The following is a 22,068-nucleotide window of genomic DNA, read 5'->3' on the forward strand; positions in this document are numbered from 1 at the left end:
AGCATGCCACAGAAAGTTGGAGAACCGCTGCTCTAAGCCAAGATGCTGGTTCAGATCTTATCAGATAATCCTTGCTACTCATCCTGGTTCTGCCAGATTGGCAGAGACAGACAGGCATCTCAACAGAACCAAAAACAAAAAAGATAAGTGTCTTGCATCAGCTGCTGAACTTCTATTTTGTAAACTTACTTTCAGTCCAAGCAATGTAAAGTTTATTAATGGCAAGAAAATTAAACTTCCTGGCCCACTTTTACCCTGAAAATATTGAAGACAGAAGAACATTTAGCACATCTGTTTCATGGTACAGGCGCATGGGCAAGGGACAAGAAGATCAAAAGTTTCAAGTAAATTTGCAATAATAAAATTATTTGTGACCAAAATTATGCATTTGCGATCACAAATAAGTTTATAATGCAGATTAGACAGTCTGTGGAAGTTGATCTGCAACCTTTGACCTTGTTAATGTGACAAACGTCATTTCTTATCTTCTCTGTCTTAAGAGGCCGAGCAGGAAAATGACTAAACATACTTGTGCAGATAAAGTGGCCCCTGAGTGCCCTGACTGACCTTGTGCTGTGTCTTTCCCCTTGAACACAGGAATGTTTGATTGGTGTAAGTAGGCGGGAGTGTGTTTGAAGGGCAGCGGGGCTTTTTCAGCTCACTGACTTGACGGCTCCGGGAAGGTTCAGAGGTCTGACACAGACAAATTATTGCTCAGCAGGATGCACAGATGTGTCACACAGGAGTGATGCTCTGACTGAAGTACAGCCAGATTCTGATTAATGCTGAAATGATTAGTGATCAATTAGTCAAACAAAGGAGAATTAACTGTTAACGATAAATCACTGAAGTCATTTATTCAGTAAGTTTTCCTGAAGTGAGAGGATCTGGATCCACTTAAAAGTTAAAATAGAATACAAAGATTTGTTAAGTTTAGAGTCTAACAATTCTCACAACAAATCTTTTATCCTTTTCCAATTTTTAATTTGCAAGTGTAATACACAAAACACTGAGGCAGCAATTGAACTAAACAGCAAATATGCATTATATATGGAAAATGAGATACTGGAGTACCTTTTTATTAATACGTGGGTCTAAAAAATGTTGATCAGTGTTTCACAAATCCCTCCAGTTTCTTGTTTTATTTCCACAGCCCAACGTTATTCTGTTTGCTATCAAAGAGGAGTGAAGAAACCAGAAAATATTCACATTTAAGAAGCTGAAACAAGCCAGACTTGACTTTGTTTTGCTGTTGAGACCTAACTTTAGACTCAAGGATTGTTAATTATCAGCTCTAGCTTGCAGTGTAAATTGGTGTGAAAACTACTCTCGATCACACGTGCACAGACACATGCAGGCACATGTACTGAATATAGTATAAATCTCTCATCCACCTACTTCTGTCCTGCAGGTAGTCGCAGGATCAGAGCTTCATTTCTGGGGAATTACTGCCCAACACTTCCCATGCTTATCACATCCCAGTCTGCACAGCTTCTTCCGTCTTGAATGCAGCTGTGGTTTTGCCATCTCTCCCCCGCTGGTCTTATAAATCTGCAGCTTTGTCACTGTGACAATGGGAGCGAGGACAGCGTGGCTAGTGTCATCTTGAAGGCCTGGTACAGACTGAAACACAGACAGAGACAACTGCAAAAACAGATGCTTAATTTGAAACACACAGCATCTGCAGAAACCAAACATTTTGTAATCTTTTGTGGAGGCTTCACAATGCTCATCATGTTCCAGTTACGTAAAATTAAAGTTCAGGATTTGGTTAAGGCTGGCTCTCTTTGTTGAATTGTTTTTTTGTTTTTTAAGTGGGACTAATTTGACTTTTTCCAAGCCTTTTTGTTAGAATGAGTCATATTTTTTACAGCACAACAGGACGTATAATTCACTTTATTTGAAGCAGTGTTCATTAGACTGTCATTACACTATCATAACCATGTCATGACATCTGCGATCAACATGAAGGAGTCTTTATGAATGTTAATGACTGTTGTCAGTATCACAAAATTAATTGGCGTTCATCAATTATGTCATTTTTAATGCAAAGTTGACACTGAGATGTCTGGCATGTCTTTGTTATGACAACTTGACATAACTTAGTATTAATTAACTGTCATATGTGGTTGGTTTTGACACTAGCTGTCATGAGACCATTATGTGTCATGAATATTTACATTGACAGGTTATGTTGTCAGGTTGTCTTTAACACAGAGATTATTCGCTTGTATAATGTCAAGTTGTCATAACAAAGACATTATTGGCTTGATGTCAGTAACACTTAATGACAGCAGTCATCAACATTCATAAAGACTTCATGTTCATGACAGGTGTCACAACATGTTAAAACAGTGTAATGACAGTCTTATGCACAACTTATGCAACTTTTCCAACTTTAGCAACAAGTAAACTAGGTATCTTGTCATAACAAAGACATCTCAAACAATATCAACTTTGCATTAAAGATGACATAAATGACTGAATGACACCAGTCATAAACATCCATAAAGACTCCCTCATATTAATGACAGGTGTCATGACATGGTTATGATGGTGTTATGGCCATCTTATGCACACACCGTCAAATAAAGTTTTACCTTTGTCTACTTTAGCAAAAAGTAAACTACTTTCTGTCCATCATGTCAAGTTGTCATAACAAAGACATCTTGAACAATGCTTTAAACTTTGCATTGACATGTTAATGATAGGAATCATGACATGCTTATGACAGTCTAATGCACACCCCTTGAATTTTTTTTTTTTTGTCAGCAGATCTTCAGGAAAGTGTCTGAGTAACTTTCCCTGCAGACCTTCACTGTGTTTTGACTATATTGTGTCCTGTTTCTGTTTGTTTTGTATCCATCTGCTCTGATAACCCGCCATGCTGTCCTACATTCCTCTTAGCGGGGAGCTTTATAACTGCTCCATGAGAAAATGAATAAGTGAGACGTGATGGGAGCTGATGTGTCTGATGTCTGCTCGTGAGCCTGTGTGACCTTGTGTGTCCTTTGAAAGAGAGGCTGATCATTTTACGCTGTATAAAGTCGAGCAGTTTAATTTAGATAATGTGTGGGATATGAAGGGAATTAATCTGAGAGAAAAACGCTCCAGACAAGTAAACATTAATATCTGTCTGATGATTAAAAATCTCTCATCTCAAGTAGACATACGCTGTCATCTAATTGGGAACTTAGATGGTTGAGTCGCACATTTCCTGTCCCCTGCTTGACTCGTCTCGGCTGGTGCCATCACGTTGTTCTTCACGCTGAGCACACACACACACACACACGCTCAATATCCGAGACGCTGACCTGATTGTGTGCTGCACATGTGACATCCTGGGGCGACAGAAAGAGAAAGAGAGAGACGTGGGAGGTGGACTGTGGAGCAGCGTGAAGGTCAGCAGACGGTCAGTGGCTCGAGGCCCCCAGCACTGACCGGACTCTGACAGACTGGTGTTTACTCATTAGCATGTCTGTGTGACACAGCAGTGTTTTATAGATGGAAAAGGAAGGTAGATAAGGAAACATTTATGGTTAAAATTCAGTTTTAAAGGTACACTCCGCTGATTATACTTGTCTTGAGGAGCACTTTACAACCTAAGAGACCAGGTGTACGATGTCCTCTGTGGTTCCACAAGGAGCTGAAAAAAAAGTTTAACACTACAGCAAACTTTGCAGTTTGCAAACCAGCAGCATAGTATAAAAACTCAAGGTGAAATGTTACGACAAAGTACTAAGTCTCAGTTGTATGCATACTGTACACAGCAGCATCCAGGCAGCTGTAGTACTTAGGCCTATGAAAATTAAAAGGACAAAGTTTGTTATTTGCAAACTCAGCTTAATTATAGAGTTTGAAACAAGTGAACATGTAGGAGTCAGTGAGGGTCTGTTTAAAGATGTGACGGCCTCCTTGATCTGGCTGCCCACCAGGTCAGATGTTGTGCCTGGTTTTGGTCTGGTGTCTACAGTTAACTTTAAAATTTTGTGGCTATGAACAAATCTGTTTAATCCTAACAAAACATATTTGTCACTGTGCATGTAACAGTTCATTAATTCATTGATTTAAAAAATATATATATATTACTATAGCAAGTTTAGATTCTCACTGATATCAGAGCCGCAAATAATTATTTTATTGTCGATCAATCTGCTGTTTTAACAATTAATCGGTAGATCATTTAGACTATAAAGTGTCAAAACTTGTGAAAATGCTCATCACAGTTTCCCAGAGGTCAAAGAGAAGCCTTTTAATTGCTTCTTTTGACCAACCAACAGTGCAAAACCTAACGACTTTTCATTTTCTGTCGTAAATGACAAAGAAAAGCAGCAAATTCTGACATTTAACCAAAACAATCCATTACTTTCCTTCAACCGACTACTTGATAAATCAAGTTTAATGATTTATATTTATTTAAGACAAAAAACACCTACATCAAATTGTTAACAAGAGACTTATCATCAGATTACCTGTATTCATAATTATCTGTAATTTGAGTACATTATTCTTTAGGTAATGGCAGTATGAAGTCATTTTTTCATCAGATTTACAGTGTTTGAACTGAAGAGGGTGTGTCCTTTTCCCTTATTCACACATCCACACTGCAGACTTAGAAATGATTTTTTTTTTACCTCTTGCTTTTCGCACAACTCTTTGATCGCGCTGCTGTTTGATGCCGGTGAAATCTCAGAGAGAGAAAGCACAAAGAGAAGCCTGCACTCTCATTTACATACAATACAGACACCTAGTGACTATCTGGTACAGCGTCATGCAGATTACTTGGGTGTAGCCTTTTGCCGTACAGAATCGACTTATTAAATATTAATGTGGTGCGGCGTATCAGCTCATCGTCGAGGTATGAGGCGAGATACGGACGTGTAGGAGAGACAAAGCTCTTTGTCACTGTGAGACTTGGACCCACACAAAGTGTGTACAAAGACGCTCTTTCATATAAGAAGCCTCTGCAGGGAGAATTGCACTCAAAGAGCCGCCGTACTGTAGTTCCTCTCTTCTGCGTCTCTGTAATCCTCCCTCCGGCCGACTCATCACTCACCTTTTCTCATTTTCAGTTAATTCCCCGGCCAAATGTAAAAGGGATCCTGCTCTGATTCTGGCCGATGAAACTGTCACTGTGAACTGTCCAGACGACGTTTCTAATCATGTTGTAGAGGTGAAGATTTGCACTTCCCTCTGCTGGGACTTTGGCTTCCAGTCTACCCTAGTTTATATAAATGAGGTGGAGAAAAAGTACAGTTCAACAGCAGACTACAGCGTCCAAAATGACCGGTTGAGTTACAACACCTGTCTTAAACACTTCCAACTAAGACTGAACATTATAACCTTCCTGAAGTTAGGATTTATTGTCATGCTGTTGTATAACACTGAATTATTGGAGTGGAGTTTGAGAATATTTTTTTCAGAATACTCTTTTTAATTCCATTTTTTTCCAGTTTCTGTTGTAAATACAAGTAAACAAAATGCACACATGTATCACTTATGCCTTCGTACTGTACAGTTAGTGTGCACTTGTGTGTTATTGTCAACAGAGACTGGTAGCTTTGAGGAGAGCGATATAACAGCTGTTTCTGGTTAGACAAAAAGGATCTTACTCTTTAACAAAAAGGTCTACCTATGTTGTGATCCTTTCCATAGCAGTCAGACCATGGAGACTTAAATAACAGTGGGTCAGAATAAAAATATGAGTCTGTCAGTGGGAGAAATGATCACTTTCAGTGGACATACTTTGACAGGCGTTTTTGCCCCCAGCTCTTGCAGCCGTTGCAGCCTGTTTCGTGGCTGCTGACTGACATGATCTACTGGACCAGTCCCAAAACTTTTTGTACCTATTAGTCAACAACAAGAATGTAAAGCTGCGGTTTCAAAATCAAAGAATACATCTATTAATTGGAGCAACAAACAAGAAACAAAGTTTTTCTGCTTTTTATCCACACATCTTCAGAAATCGCAGTCTGCATCACACATTGTGCGGCAAACTTGTGTTTTTAACTACAGAAAAGTACAAACACTTCTTGCATTTTTCAAGGCACAGACTCGTAGACACAGCTGTTTTTCAGCTTGCATCTGTCTCTCTCACTGACTGCATCTTCACATCATTTCCACTCTGTCTGTGGATTGTTATAATCAGGGGAAGAATTGAATTAGGGCTGAAAGCTCTTTTTACAACCGTGAAAAGCATGCCTTAACCAAACTAAGTGGCGTGTTGTGTCTGTCAGTCTGTCTGTCTGTCTCTCTATCGATCTTCTCCGCTCCGTGTCAGAACCATGGACAGCTAGGCTGCCACGGTTGGGAAATTCTAATGTAATGAGCAAACACACAACATTGACATATTTTTACTTTTATCATTTAGTTCAGGAACATCATGTTTTAGAGCTCCTCCTTAATGTCTCCCTTAGCTTGGCCATAATTCGAATCATGAGAGCTACATAATGTTATGCACCTTACCTGTAGTGGTTAGTAATTCTTTAATCATGGCAGAGTGATACGCTGCAAGTAGGAAGGGATATTTTCTTTCTTGAAATAACTTTGCATTTTCCCTTTACTTATAAAAATAAATAAATCATCATACCAGGAATGCCGTCATGTGAGTGAGGAACACACAGGAATAAATTGTGTGGCGAAGTAATGAGAGGTTTGTGTGACAGCTTTTAAGAACCAGTTCTACCCGGCTCAGATGTCGAGTTAACAAACATCAGAATAGAAGTTGTTTTGACATGAACACTCGATCCCCATATCCTTCTTCCACACCCTGAACCCGCCTCCCTTCCACCGGCCAATTGCAGCTCAGCATCCAGTCTGCTGTTTACGAGTCTCACGCTACCACGACCAAGCAACAGACCCCTGGGACCCAGACGCTGGGACTGGGGACCGAGGGTTTCTCAACATCTAGAGGAAATAAACAACAGCCAGGCCCTGACCGCCATCAGAGGGAAACTGACATGGTGGCTGTAGAAGTGAAGGAATTCCCTCAGTCAGTCAGTCAGTCAGTCAGAGCATTGTGTTCCAGCTCAGTAATACCAGTAATCAGATTATCAACTCTTGTAGGGTGGGAGGTGTGAGATTATATGTCATGTCTCCTCTGCTGGCTGCAAAGAAAACCCTGCAGCTGCACTGTGCCGAAGCCTGAGCGATAAACAAACCACAGTGGCTGAAAAACATTCTTCCACTTGATCCTAAATGAAAATCAAAGTATTTATAGCTGCATTTGTGGCCTCTCTGATTGCTGTTTGTCCTCTGCTTGTTTGGTTCGGCGGTGGTTAACAGACCTTCTCCTGTTGAGCCGGATACAGAGTTTTTGACTCCATTCACGATGATGTCATGCAGCGTGGTACAAGTGGCGCCCTGTAGAATATGTCAATGGTTAGCATTTAGCAGTAATAAGTGGTAATTGAGGTGGAAGATTGAAGCCTAAATAATGGTCGTTCAGTCGCTTCCCGTCATCATCAAGCTCCATGTCAGATCTCAGCTGTTCATCAGAGACGCCTCGCTGACATTTAAGACCACAGACATGATGATGGTGATGATGATAGAGGCGTGTCAGGTGTGTTTCCTTATTTTCTAGATGTCTATAATGTTTGAATGCAGCTCGGATTACAAGATGCAAATTCAGGCTCAAGTTAGAGCAGAGTGAACAAATCAGGAGGAAAATATTACAGAGCAGGTTTCCACAAGGAAAATGTTGTAGATTGGCTTTACAGCTGTATGGTTTTCAAATGAATAAACCCACTGAACTTCTTTCACTTGAGGGAAACTTTAAAGAGCAACTTAACATCCTTGTCTGGTTTCTGTTGACGTCCAGTCATATAAAAGGTACCCTGTGGAGTTGTTGAGCGCCAGTAACACAATGGAGCAAAGTGTTTATGAATGGGTCCCATTTTTGCTTTTGGGCATACAGTACATGAATGGACAGAAGCAAAGCAGTAAAAAGAAAACTGCAAGGTAGCAAATATGGATGTCGACAGTGCACAAGTCAAAATGCAAAAAAAGGCTTTTTAAATGATTTATGTGTGGGGAAATGCATTCAACATGATGCATCACCCCATATTGTGGTTTGTGTATAGTCACGAAATGTAGTATATAGATTTGTGTCAATATTTTTTGTAACAGTCAGCACGATTTTCAAAGTAATTAGGAGTCTGTATGGGTAGGAGGAAAGTCAGGGTGGATGAGTAGGTCAGACACCGGACTTTGACACAGGAGACCAAGGTTTGGTTGCTGTGTGCAACCAATAATCGATTTTAATTGTTTAATTGACATGGTGATGTCCTGACACCAGCAATGAGAACTGCCTCGTCAAGGTGTGGTAGGAAAGTTCAGTACACACATTAATTTCCTGATGATTTGATTTTCATAAAAAAACAACTCAGATCTCCAAGATCTCAGTAACACTGTTACTGCCAGTAAATACTAATGAAGGTCAATAAATCTTTAAACTTTGATTAAAAAAATAACTAAGAACTGGTTGTCAGGCTTCTGATCAAAGACCATCTCAAAAGACTTGCAAGAGCTCACACAATCATGTACAACGCTATCTGTGACGTAATCTCTGATATGTCTAAAATAAGTGATTAACTCTGTAGTTTTGGGTGCATTCATCACCAAAAAAGTGTCAAGATAGCTTTGATGAGAATGCTTTGATCCTCTTATGTACAATGAAGGAGAGAGAGCAGTTCACTGTTATCAGATTTAATAAGCCTGCCTTCTGCTGCTGTTTGTGTACACACAATAAAATCAACCAACATCAGCCGCCGACTGATGGGTTTTGGTAACAAAGTCTTTTGCAGAATATGTGCAATTTAAGAGGAAAGAATGAAATCAAAAATAAGCAAAAATTCCATTTTGTTTTGTTAGTATTTCATTGTGATTTCTTATTGAATTACTTATTTATTTCGCCTTTATTTAGCGAGGAGAGTACAAGATCTCCTCCTCCAGGGAGTCCCGGTGAAGACGGCCGCATGAGCAGTTTCACATAAAACAGTTTGACAATACATACAAAACATAAAAGCAACACGAGGGAAATAGTAAAAGAAGAGAGGCATGTGGGTCATAAAGTCAAAGATTTTGTAAAAGAGCAACAACTTTCCTTTATTGCTTATTGCTGAAAGGTGGTGATGACAGACTGGTTACCAGACTTCCTTCAGTTAAAAAATAAGAATATTGTTGTGAAAGCCACATGATAATTACAGCAAAAACAGCTCATAAAGCTCGATATCTAAGATTTTTTTTGTTGATGCGTATCGTTTCCCTGAGGCCTGGCAGCAAATGTTGTGTGCTGTTTGGGATTCACTGATTTATTTCTCTTATTTATACTTTATTGATCCTTGTGAGGAATTCTGAAAGAGGTCAGAGGTCAGAGGTCAGCGTCCTGGAGTTGGTAAAGATTTTGTTCCTGCAAACCTTAATCTCGTGTTGTGTGGAAAAATCCTGACACAGCAACACAGGGCCACTATTAAACAGAGTGTTTGGAAACTGCCATCCTCTGGAAATGATGCAAATTCTCCAATAATTTCAAAAGATGCAGGATTAATGGCAACTGGGGGTCTTGTGTCATGATTAACAGTCATTAACGATGAACTTTTGACCCGTATCCAGTCTCCTTACTCATTGCAGCACCACCTCTGCTGCATAAAAGTATCCGGCGGTTACATCAGGTCAGCTGAGGCAGCAATATCCTGTGATGAGCAGTCCGTAGCTCTGTTGCATAAACGCTGATTTCACCCCGGAGCTGTCTGCGTCTGCCGGATTATAGACCCAGCCACAGCCTCTTCACTCTGCTGCCTTCGTTCCTTTATAGTTCTCGGTGCCTCCTCCTCCATCTTGTGTCCCGTGTCTCATCTCTGTAAATCCCTCATCCACAATCCCCCCTCACTTCTCCCTGTCTCTCTGTCTCCTGTTAATCCATCTCTTTCCTCTTTACACAAGCTGCTGCTCATCCTATCGCTCCTCTTTGCTCTTCATCGTACGGCTGGCAGCGTTTAACACAACCTCAGTACGGGGAATTATCCTCCATCTATCCACGCTGGTGCCTCCTCGTGCACTAATGGATGGGAAACTGAATTTGATGGCGTTCAAACAGGAATTCCGCCTCATAGAGCTCAACTTTCTTTTATTAATGGAGCTGCCATTGTCAGATCTCTGTGAATGGATTATATGGAGCTTTTAGCAGATATTACAGTCACAGCAGGGGTGACGTCTAATCATAATTTTTAGACATGCTTTAGTGAGGGCTCTGTAATGCTCTGCTGCTTTGTTTTTACAGTACAGAGTTTAAAGGCACAATCAGCTGTGAGTCCTTGGGGGACACCAGCTGGCTATAAATACCTCAGCTATGATGGCAGTCCTAGCTCAATTATACTTTGATAAGAAACTGTAGCTGCAGAATTTGAATGTGCAGTTGACCAGGTTTTTCTTAAAGTTGCGATTATTTGTTTTATTTAATCTATTAACAATGGAGAAAGTGGCTACAGCTATATAAAAATGCTGCGTTCCATTTACTGGGATGCTCTTTCACTCTCTTGAGGTGTTTTGCATACAGAAGGAAGCAGAGACGAAAAGAAGTTGGACAGTAATAAAAAAAAAATGACTAGGCATTATGAAATGGAGGAGGGTAGTGTTGTTTCATTGTGTTATCCCCACAAATGCCCCTGCATTGAAACACTTCTGGTAAAAAGACGTCTGCAGCTCCATGCAGGCTCAACTTTCCAACGTGCAAATTTTACTTTCTGTTCGTGTTTGTCATCACGTGGCTGTTACATCTCTTGACACCAGCTGTTTGCTGCAAATTCACACACTTGAACCCCCCACACATCCCCTCTGAAAGGGATCCAGCACCAATGATAACGTAGTACTTGACACAGTAAAAGTAATATTACTGACATCCTGTTACTAATGTGCTATATTACTTCATTATAGCTGTAATATATTACTACTGTACTGCGTTACTATTGTTACCCCCAGCGCTGATTATGCTTAATTCCATATCTGTTTCTGTCTGCCCCCTGCAGGTGAGCCAAGGAAATGTCCCCGGTGTGGAAAGCGCCTCTCTGGCCATGGACACGGAGGAGGGCGTGGAGGTGGTGTGGAACGAGGTGATCTTCTCTGACAAGAAGGTCTTCAAAACACAAGAGGTATTGTTGCTCTTATCCCCTACAGCCAAGACAGGCCGTATGCGCTGTTATTTAATTAAACTCTGTGTTTTAGATGAGAATTTAGTAATTAGGACTCCAACTAATCATTGTTCATATCTTAGTCTCAAGATAAAAGTCACTTTCTCCGTATAATTCATTTCATTGCCAGTTGCAATCTAAATCGGACTTGTTTGCCTGCAGCGATCTCTGTGATGGTTTTCTTGCTGGCAGCAAAAAGTATTTTAATGAGATTTTCATTCTGTGCTTTAAGCCCTTTAGGGATTTTAACCAGATTATAATGTGACAAAAGAGCAATCAATCTCTCTCCTAATTTTTTCATGTTCCATTTAACTGCCCTGTGCCAGTATGAAGAAATTAAACAACAAATCTGAGAATAAAATATAAAAATACCTTTTTTTCCAATTACATTTCCTCCAGCATTTGTTCTGTCCCTGAAAACCTCTAAAAAATTTAAATATAGGTATAATATAGGGATAGGATTTTTTTCATTATTGTTGTTAGTTATGTATGTATGTATGTACAGTAACCCATAATTACCTGATTACCTAATTTGTTGTGCCTCCTTTGATGCATCTGTTGATTATTTTCTTGTTTAACCATTTGGTGAGAAGAAATAGTGAAAAATGCTCTAAAATGTCTACATTGACATATTAAAGTTGTTCATTGCATTGCGTTGTTGCTATGTCTGACCAAGATGCTGAAACCTGAAAAAATATTCTGTTAATTAACCTAGAAGACTAAGAAAAAACAAGTTTGAGAATTTTGAAATAGAGGATTTTTGCTGCTGATTAATTTACTGATCCTGTACAGCGTTTTAAAAAAACAAAGACTTCAGTAAATAATAAATCTGATTTGTACACAGTTTTTTGTTCATATAAAATTAGTTTTACATCATATAACTTTGTGATATCATGGTCAATATCGTCAGTCTGGTACGGTATTAAAACATGTTTTTATTGCCACATTCAAATTCCTTGTCCTGTATGTGTAAACTTTGCTTTACTGGTGAAGGCCGAGTGATTGAATTGTCCTTATTTGGTCCGTGATGTAATTTGAAGAATAAAGATGTGAACCACCTGCATGTTGTTTGTTTTTCAGGAGAAGATTAAGGAGATGTTCGAGAACCTCATGCAGGTCGAACACCCCAATATTGTCAAGTTCCACAAATACTGGCTGGACATGAAGGAGAGTCAAGCACGGGTACAGTTTGTTTTCTTTATCCCCTCTGTTGGCCTCTTTCTCTCTCTCTCCCCCTTTTTCATACGCTTGTTAACAGTTCTCCCTCGTCCATCGCAGGTTATCTTCATCACGGAGTACATGTCGTCGGGCAGCCTCAAGCAGTTTCTGAAGAAAACCAAGAAGAACCACAAGACCATGAATGTGAAGGTCAGTGATAGCCTCATGCTGTACTGTGCTGCGGTGGTGACACACGGTACTGCAGTCCAATCACTATTCAGATCCATATTTCACACAGGATTATAGATTATGTAACAGGACACCCTGGTGACTCAGTTTGCTCAGACAGACTGTATATGTCATCCTCGCTCTTTTTTTCTTCTGTCTGCATCATCACTGTATTTGGTGTTTTTCACGTATACTCCAGAGAATAATGGGGAATTGTCTTTTCATGTATTACAGTGCAGTATAAATTTCCATATGCCCTCATATGGCGCAGATTTGTGTCTTTAGAGGATTCATGTTGCTCTGTTACGCTACATTTTAGGCCTGGAAGAGATGGTGCACCCAGATTCTCTCTGCCCTCAGGTAATGCTTCCACAGGATTTCATCATGAGAGATTCATATTATCAAATCCATCACATTAACCAGAATACTTATTATCTGCTGGCAGTTATCTGCACTCTTGTGACCCACCGATAATCCATGGCAACCTGACGTGCGACACCATCTTCATTCAGCACAATGGCCTCATCAAGATTGGCTCAGGTCTGCTCCCAGCAGGGCTTTTTATGTTACTACACCCGGCGTTGGCCACACATGTTGTGGAGACTGTGGATTTCTTCTTGGTTTACTAACTGAATCTCTGCATTTTTAATAAAACAGAATAAATATCTCAATTATGCTTAATTTTCTTTCCACAGTGTGGCATCGACTATTTGTTAATGGTAAGGAATAGATAATTTTGTTGTAGATATGTTTTCGTTGGTGTCGTATCTGTCCATCAGTTTGTCCCAGCTAATCTGTCCGTGTTCTCTGTGTCCTCGCTTCTGACCAGTGTTTCCAGATGTCAGCATCCACGGGAAAGGGAGGCAGCTTCGTGACGAGCAGAGGAATCTTCATTTTTTCGCTCCAGAATATGAAGGTGAGTGTGACGGAAACGTCCAGCTTTCTGTGGCTTGTTTTCGAATTAAATCTGCCTTAATTCATTCTTAACTGAAAGATTCACCCCAAAGTTAAAATTCAGTCATTACCTCCTTTGTATGATTTGACTTTCTGAAGCTTTTAAAATGACCAGATTTACAAAGATAGTTACTTTTATATCTAAATGTGCTCAAGTTTTCACAGAAATGAAAAAGTCAAATTAAGACGCATAATTTCAATGGCCAGCTACATTTTAATATCACATCTTCAAGTAGAGACAAATGTGCATTAAATTTAGATTGATAATGACAGGCAGTTTTATTCTTGTTCTTAATAAGAAGAAATGCCTAATAGTTTATTGTTTTCAGAATAGACAAAATCATGTTTAGTCACAATCTTGGGAAGTGGGCCTTCACTTACAAAGGTTTGAGAACCCCTGCTGTAAAATAAAGATTTTCAGCAAAATCCAAATGTTGTTGTTGACAACAGAGCGCAGAATCAGAGACCTGTGGGAAGTCTGTGTACTAAAGACTGTAACTGTAGGAGATAATGAGCTAAATGTCAGGATTATCGGTGCCAAAGTAAAATCGACTGGCCACAAAACATTTGTTATTATTCCACACTATTTGGAGTCATTTGAAAGAATGTTTTGTGCAGCTTTAGAGCTGCAAAAAGATAGACTGCTGTATTTTTTGTGTTAATTTTTTCCACTTTTTATGAATTGATATCTTTTATACAAACTTTACTTATTAATTATTGACTTTTGTCTGTTTATGCATGGGCTCAGTGCTGCTTGATTACATGATCCTATGTTCATAATTTTTGTATTTCACACAGGGGATTGGTTGGACTGCATGGGTTTCTGAAGTTCTGTAAATCTCTTAAGCAAGAAAGCACTTTGCATTTAACCTCAGTCTTTAAAATTCATCTACTGTGTGTCTCACCTCCCTCGTCTTTTGCTCCTCCTTTTCTGTCTCCAGCTGGTGAAGATGATTACGCCATAGACATTTTCTCCTTTGGTATCTGTGCTCTAGAGGTGAGACAAACTGTTCTGCAACACACCCCTCCATGTGTGTCTGTGTGTGTGTTCATGTGTGATTGTGTTAACAGATTATTTGTGCCCCTAGATGGCAGTACTGGAGATCCAGGCCAACGGAGATACTGCTGTGTCCAAGGAGGCCATCGTCAATGCAGGTCAATCTCTGGAAGACCCTCTCATGAGAGTGAGTGTCAAAAATACTTCATGTCCTAAATACACAGCAGGGCAACAGAGGAAACATGGAGACAAACTGTCCCACTCTGCTCTGTTAACACTCGCCTACACACACCACCTTTCCTCTACAGGTTTATTTCATACCACCTGCAGAGACTTTGGACAGTTTTAGAGTAAAACATGCCAGTAATCACATCCAGAACACGTTGTGATGCTCAGTAAACTGGGTCATACTGTACAGTCCTGTAGTTGGACGTGTTGGACGTGTTGGACTCAGTGTCTCTTTGCTTCCTGCAGGAGTTCACCCAGTCTTGTTTGCGTCACGATGCCAAGCTCCGTCCTACGGCTCACGACCTTCTGTTCCACCGAGTCTTGTTCGAGGTCCACTCCCTCAAACTGCTCGCCGCCCACTGCCTCATCAACAACCAGTGTGAGTTTCTCACCTCCACACACCGAGCTCGCAGCATCAAAGTCTCCTCTTTCAGTCCCCAGGAGGGGATTTACTTGTTCCTCTGTGCTGCAGATCAATTTTTATTGCTAAGTGTTTGCCAAGAACTGAGCCAAAGTATGTTTCTGATCCATGTAGAATTTTGAATTCACATGAGGAGCTAGTGTCTTAAATCCTGAGTTATTCAATATATACAGACAAACATCTACATACAAATACACACAGCCATATGCTTATCCATATACACATACACAGACATACGTATTTGTTTTATTTACAGATAAAAACTGAATAAATTATGCATGCATACGTCCAAAAATTATAGGTCTGGAATGGTTGTGTCTGGAAGTGCAGGTGCACTTTGACTCTGCAGGTTGTTGATGTTGGATAAATCTGAGCAATCAGTCTATTCTGAACAGCCATGTTTTCAGCGAGCACTGCACCTCGTTGAAAACAATAATAAAAAAAAAAAAGAAAATGCACTGTATCATATCAGATAACTAATGTCCAAATCTGTATTATCTCTACAGACTTGCTTCCAGAAAACTGTGTGGAGGAGAAAACCAAGTCCTTTGACCCCAATGCTGTCATGGCTGAGATTAAACACGAAGATAGACAGGGAGTTCAGCTCAAGTAAAAATCACACAAAAAGCACCTCATATTTGTGGTTACTGTCAGACACAACACTCACTGTCCTCTTCTGTGTGTTTCCTCGTGTCCTGCAGATATTCCCATGTGTCCCCTTTGGAACTTGACAAGTTTCTGGAGGATGTCAAGTGAGTGGAAGTACAGTTTAAGACTCATTTTGTATCAGTGTTTACTTTGTGGCTGCAGCGTGAAGTTCAACATCCTTTCCTCTCCTCAGGAATGGGATTTACCCCCTGATGAACTTCGCCTCGTCTCGGCCTCACCCCGTCCCCCGAGCCCTATCCTTGTCTCAGGAGCAGGTTGAGACAGTCAAGACGCCAACACCCGAACCCCAAGAGACAGAAACCAGGAAGGTTAGACTCTCAGACATGAGATACACAACCTGACTGCATGTCTGAGATTATATAATTTGGTTATTTCTCTTTTAGCAGCATTTAGTGCCCCTGCATTAAATAAGTGTTGCTGCATGACCTGTGTGTGTTTGCTGTCATGTCTGTTTATTTTCACCCAAAACAAATTCAAAATATTTTTTCTGTGTCCTCATTTCTCTGTGCTTTTTACCTTCTGAGCGTGTTTTGTCTGTTGATGTTGCAGGTCATTCAGATGCACTGTAATTTGGAGTCAAATGAAGAAGGGACCAAAACTCATGTGAGTCACATAGTGTTACAGGTACTTTGCCCATTTTAGTTTAAAACACTTTAATTTGGGCTCCTTACTAATAAAGCATGTTGCTCTTTTTGCCAGAAGCATCTCTGTAGCAATGGAGTTGAATGAGAAGTTGGAATGAGAAGTTCTGTCGGTTAGTGTGGCTAAACATAAATCCAGCTTGATTTAAATTTGACTTTTTGATCTCTCCGCAGCTCTCTTTGTTTCTGAAGATGGATGACAAACTTCATAGGCAGCTTAGCTGTGACATCCTCCCGAGTAAGTAAGATAAGGCCAGCATTGTTCTATATTTTTGTTGCCGTCTACAGATTCCATGAAAAGACCAAAACCACCGAAGCGCCAGTCTGTCTCTTATTACTTCCCAACTTCCCCACGCTTTCTGTGGCTCACAGACCCAATTAAAATCAATGAAAAAATATTTTTAAATACCACTTCTAATCTAGGAAAACAAAGTTGCATTGTTTTTCCTGTGTTTTTGTTTTTAAAAAAGCTTATTTTCCAGTTGTGAAAATTTATAAAATGGAGAAAAAATGAAAAGGTACATTGTTTTACTTTATTCATAAATTTACAGGTCAGACATAAGAAATGTAAACATTGACCCCTTTGGCACTTTACTGTTTTTCAGATCTGAACCATTGAAAAAAGTTACTGATTGAGTTTTTCAGGATTTGGATACACCTCTGAGTTCATTGCTGGTTTGGTCTTTTTGTGGAATTTGTCGACAATAAGGAAAAAGAGAATTCCTTCCTCACTGAAATATTTTTTTTTTAAACATTCAGCTGACACCTCCAAAGACCTTGCCAGTGAACTTGTTCACTATGCCTTCATAAATGAGGTAGATATAAAAGGCTTTTGTTCTTGATCAATAACAATGTACAATCTTACTGTGGTTTTTGTATTTTTAACTAATTAAAGGTTCTGTGTGTAAGGTTTATGGGTGTCTATCGGCAGAATATGGCAGAAATTTAATATATAAGTATGTTTTTATTAGTGTGTAATCACCTGAAAATAAGAATAGTTGTGTTTTTGTTACCTTATATCTACAGAGGGTGTGTTGCACCGTCATGTTTCTACAGTAGCCCAGAACAGACAAACCAAACACTGGCTCTAGATACATTACAGCCTTTAGCATATCTCATAAGTTTTGTGGCCACCGTAGGTTGGAAGGGGAGGGTGAGGCAAGCAGTATTCAGTTGGTTGCAGTCTACAATCTTACTGTTAGATACCACTAAATCTTACACACTGGTCCTTTAAGTAGTGTTAGGATTTAATATCTATTCTTTAACATGCCCTGTGTTGCTTGTGTAGGAGGACAGTGAGAAGGTAGCAGGATTCCTGGAGGACGCCATCAGCCGACACCGGGTCCGAGCGCTCGCCTCGGGGAGCACGCAGTGAGGAGGGGTCACAACAGTGGCTGGCCCAGACAGGCGTGGGCGTTTACCACGCGGATCAAGAAAGGGAGAGGGCAGCGGGCAGGGTGACACAGCCGGGAACTGAGAGAGAGAGCGATGGGAGCTGGGACCCAGCTGGGGACAAAAAAAGGGGGACTAATACAGAAGGAAGCTGGGCCTTAACAGTTCGTAAATCATCCCAGAGAGAAGGAGGAAACGCCAGCGCTGAGAAAGGAACCCTCTGGTTGGAGGGCCAGAGGCATCATGGCTGTGTTCAGCAATCCCTCAATGCAGTGGAAGATTGACAAACTCCCTGCCTAAAAGGGCTATCATGCCTTAAGATATGTTGACAGCTTAGGTTCTCCATAATGCCACTATTCAGAAGAACGGATATGTTTCACTTAAACGCAGCAGCTATGTTTCCAGAAGGACATTTTATTGCTCTTAAGCCTCGTTTGCACTCCAGTGTCCACTCTGATTGGTGATCATTTACTAAAACTTCTCTCCCTTAAAATCCAGATCCTTCAGTTTGTTATTAAGTTTTAGGAATTTGAATATTCCGTCCATCATGCACTGTTAATACTCATTCAGTTGACTTATTTATTTCTGTTTAACTGTGAACAATAGAAGCTTTGCACAAGACTGTTTTTTTTTTATTTTTTTATGACCCGTAAAGTTAACACACCTCTCTGCACTCTTGGGTTAAAGGCTACTCCTCCCAGAGCTAATCACGCCATGCCTCAATGTGGTGACGAGCAATGAGATGATGCCTCTCTCTTAGCCTGTAGTGCTCTTAAAGGGTTTTCCCTGTGAAAGTGTTCTGAATGCCAAAGACTTGCAAAGTGCCTGATACGGCAATGTACTTTGGACAGAATTTACTAATGAAATGGCATCGTACCCGACTCAAAAGTTAAAACTCAAATTAGAATTTAGCTCAATCAGGCTGACTTACACAGTTTTAAATCCACACGTCTTATCATGAGTCCAGACAGTCAGCCTGTGTGAATGTGAAGATGACAGCGAGTAATGGCAGCTTCGTTAAGAGCTGCAGCCACCTTATATTTGATATATGGATCAGGCAATAATGCTCTCTGCTGCAGTCAATATTAGTTTGGAAACAGCTGCAGCTCATGTACAAAAATTGGAATAAATCATGTGACACTTGTGAAATAAAATCATAGTCCTATATAAATGGGAAGAGGGTGTTGGTGACTTAAAGGGATAATTCAGGGCTTTTGAACTGGGGTTGTTTGAGGCACTTATTCATAGTGTATTGCCTACAGTAGATCAAGACACCCCCAGGTGGAGGAAACTAAGCAATCTTCTGCTGTGGACAGAGTCAGAGGGAAAACATATTTTAGCCACCTAAAAAAGACCATTAAAAAAAAATCAGTATCAGTTTATGTTTATGCTATATTCAGAATATTTTCACCACTTTATCTTGCTGTGAGTCAGCCTTTCTGATGGGAACATGCTGCTACAACTCCAGTGTTCTGCAAGTTAAAATGACTATCTTTGCTAGAGGTGGGACCGGTCCAATCCAGACTAAGATCTAGATCAAATAGAGTAAAAAAAGACAAAACAAAAACTGATAAAACAGATAAAAAGTATAACAACAAAACAATAATGATAATATAATTAATGTGTCTAAGCCATTGTTAATCAAAAGCGAGACTGAAGAAGTATGTTTTAAGATTGTGTTCAAAAAAATTTGAACAAACACATTACAAACACTGACAAAAAGGAACATTTGGGACCATAACATAAAAACCTCCTAGCATTGCTTCATGGGAAATGAGGGCCATCTGTCACAAGCTGGAATCCTACAGTGCCCCACAATGATTGGAGGACGCCACTTACACAAGTTACACTACACAAACTACACAAGCTTTCCAGGTGGCGAAAACTCTGCTCATCAACATCAAGTGACACTGAACTTTTCACTGCAAACTGAAATTCAGTTTCAGCCTCTTGTAATCTTACTAATACCAATAATAATAATTAATAATAATAATAATAATAATACAATAAATTGTTTAGCGTCCTACACCAGTACTCCTGCTGCTTCTCCAAACTGAGTAATACACTGACTATGGATAAGCACGTTGTACAACCTCATTTCAAAAAATAAGAACTATCCCTGTAAGTCTTGTTAATAAAAATTGCCATATTGTCAATAAATATTACTACTATACTTATTTTTACAGTATTTCCCAAACCATCTGAGGATATTTTTTGTTAATGTGTCTAGAGGTGTTTTAAAGGAACAATCTACCCCAAAATCTTCAAGAATGTATGGTTTTTGTAATCAGTAATAATGCTAAACTATGGAAGTTTCCATTGGCTGCAGATGATGAGAGTATTTTGCTTTGAACACATTAATTTTCCAGTATCACATCCACTGTAGTTTTATTTCAGACAATACCGGCATGAACTTTGGAACTGATTGCACTGCAGCCCACACAAACACAAAAATAGAAAACATGCCTTCAGCGCTGCCAGGTTTTCTTGTCAAGAACTAAGTCTTGGCACCGTAAAAGCATTTGGGTGGATTTTTCCTTTACAAAACTGGACCGCAAAAAACAATAGTGAATTGTCCGATTGATCTTCAGCAGTATACTCTCGTTTGTTGGACTCACTCAGCTCTGCTTCATTTGTTTAAGGTCATGGTTTCATAACTGCTGTACAGTCATTGCTTACAGTACTTACTCTACTCTGTGTCAAGCCTTCTTATCAGTGTGTCTCTGAAGACGGGAATCGTGGACACTCACATACCAGAGGCTGTGGTGTACATATTTGTTTGTTGCTATCGAAGGGGTTTACTTTTAGACAAAGTTTCAATGCAAAGCAGTGCCACTATTGCTCTCATCTGATCTAATAAGCTGCATGTCTTAATAGCCTGCAACCATTCAAGACTTTGCATTTTGCCTTTTGTCAGTCACAGTTCAGCTCCACAGGGGACCTGACCAAGAAAATGAATGTTTAGACTGTGCAAACATGAAAAGAAAACATCCATATCAGTCTTATTTTATGTCAGATGACTTTTCTTCCCGTGAATCTGTTGAATGAAACTTGCCTTTGGATGTGTTCTACTTAAAATCTTTGTTAAATATTGTAGCTACAATTAAATACATGACAATAAACAATGTGTGAAATGCTGGTGATGTGTGAAATTATTAAGAGTTGTTTATTTATAGGATTCCCTGTGAGTAGTATTAATTTTTTTTTTTATTTAGTAGCAGTCTCCAGTTTCTTAACAATACAAATTGTGATGATAGAAAAAAAATAATTCTACTCACTTCTTCAAGTCATGACACAATAAAAATATCAGAGCTATCTTTACATTAAACAAAGGAGCAAAGGGAACAGTAGATTTAGATGTTTTTTGTTTGTGCACAGCCTTAATAAATGTGGAAATGGGTATTAGAAAAGACTCCATCTATAAGAACAGGAAATTATTATTTAAAAAAAAAAATGAGAGGGTGTTTTTTTAATTTGACATTTTGAAAATATATGACTTGTCTGAATAAAGATTAAACTGAAACAGAAAAACTTTCAGCATAAGAAAAAAGTTGCAATGTTGAAAATTAAGTCAAAATGCCAGCAGGAAATTCCGCCTCTGATTTATTTTCCTCAGTGCTTGCACTAATACTGAAAGTCTGACTTTATTCTTGACATTTTGATTTTATTCTCAACATTTCCACTTTATTTTTGAAATGCAAAATTAAAAAAAAAAAAATCTTCCTCCTCTCATATTTTCCCCTTATGCCTGGGTTTTAAAAAAGTACAAAGACTGGAAAGTTCCCCAAATTCTTTTTGGCTAATGTATTAGAAACCTGTCATTATTTATAACACATAACCGTAAAAGGTGAACAGAAGAAAGGTTGTATTCAAACCATGTCGTGTCTAGAAGGGAACCCTTGATTTGTGAAACTCTCGCGAGATTTGTACGTGTTTTTTCTTTATTGTGCACTTTGTACCATCTAATTATGTTTAATAATGTTACAACACTGTGGTTAAGCTCTGGGTATGCTTGAAAACAAAATCACTTGGTTACGGTTTGATAAAGATCATGGTTTGGGCTAAAATGGTCGTGCTCACGAGATCTTTCGCAGGTCTGGGTTTCCCTTTAGACACTCTCCAGAACACTCTAGCCCTCTTCGTCATCGCGAGCGTTCAACTATCGCGACACCTTTCATTGAAAACGCGAAAAGC

The 22,068-nt window shown here is 39.5% G+C and overlaps 1 protein-coding gene across 3 annotated transcripts in view; it reads left to right on the top strand.

Annotated features, from left to right (window-relative positions):
- nrbp2b (nuclear receptor binding protein 2b) overlaps positions 1–18,495 on the top strand; it is a 41,048-nt gene extending 22,553 nt beyond the window's left edge. The window contains exons 2-18 of one of the 3 annotated variants that reach the window (XM_084747285.1): positions 11,025–11,147; positions 12,267–12,368; positions 12,465–12,554; positions 12,892–12,932; positions 13,018–13,112; positions 13,268–13,291; positions 13,402–13,488; positions 14,468–14,523; positions 14,615–14,710; positions 14,998–15,130; positions 15,679–15,781; positions 15,874–15,924; positions 16,014–16,149; positions 16,391–16,444; positions 16,657–16,720; positions 17,242–17,297; positions 17,771–18,495. In XM_084747285.1, the coding sequence (XP_084603411.1) occupies positions 11,025–11,147; positions 12,267–12,368; positions 12,465–12,554; positions 12,892–12,932; positions 13,018–13,112; positions 13,268–13,291; positions 13,402–13,488; positions 14,468–14,523; positions 14,615–14,710; positions 14,998–15,130; positions 15,679–15,781; positions 15,874–15,924; positions 16,014–16,149; positions 16,391–16,444; positions 16,657–16,720; positions 17,242–17,297; positions 17,771–17,857 (1,398 nt within the window). In that variant the 3' untranslated portion in view covers positions 17,858–18,495. The remainder of the gene's footprint in view (positions 1–11,024; positions 11,148–12,266; positions 12,369–12,464; positions 12,555–12,891; positions 12,933–13,017; positions 13,113–13,267; positions 13,292–13,401; positions 13,489–14,467; positions 14,524–14,614; positions 14,711–14,997; positions 15,131–15,678; positions 15,782–15,873; positions 15,925–16,013; positions 16,150–16,390; positions 16,445–16,656; positions 16,721–17,241; positions 17,298–17,770) is intronic. The other 2 variants (XM_084747286.1, XM_084747287.1) reach the window with 2 other exon arrangements.
- The last annotated feature ends 3,573 nt before the right edge of the window (positions 18,496–22,068 follow it).

The sequence above is a fragment of the Lutjanus erythropterus genome, chromosome 21 (genome assembly GCF_056507025.1).
Source record: "Lutjanus erythropterus isolate fLutEry1 chromosome 21, fLutEry1.hap2, whole genome shotgun sequence".
NCBI lineage: Eukaryota > Metazoa > Chordata > Actinopteri > Lutjaniformes > Lutjanidae > Lutjanus > Lutjanus erythropterus.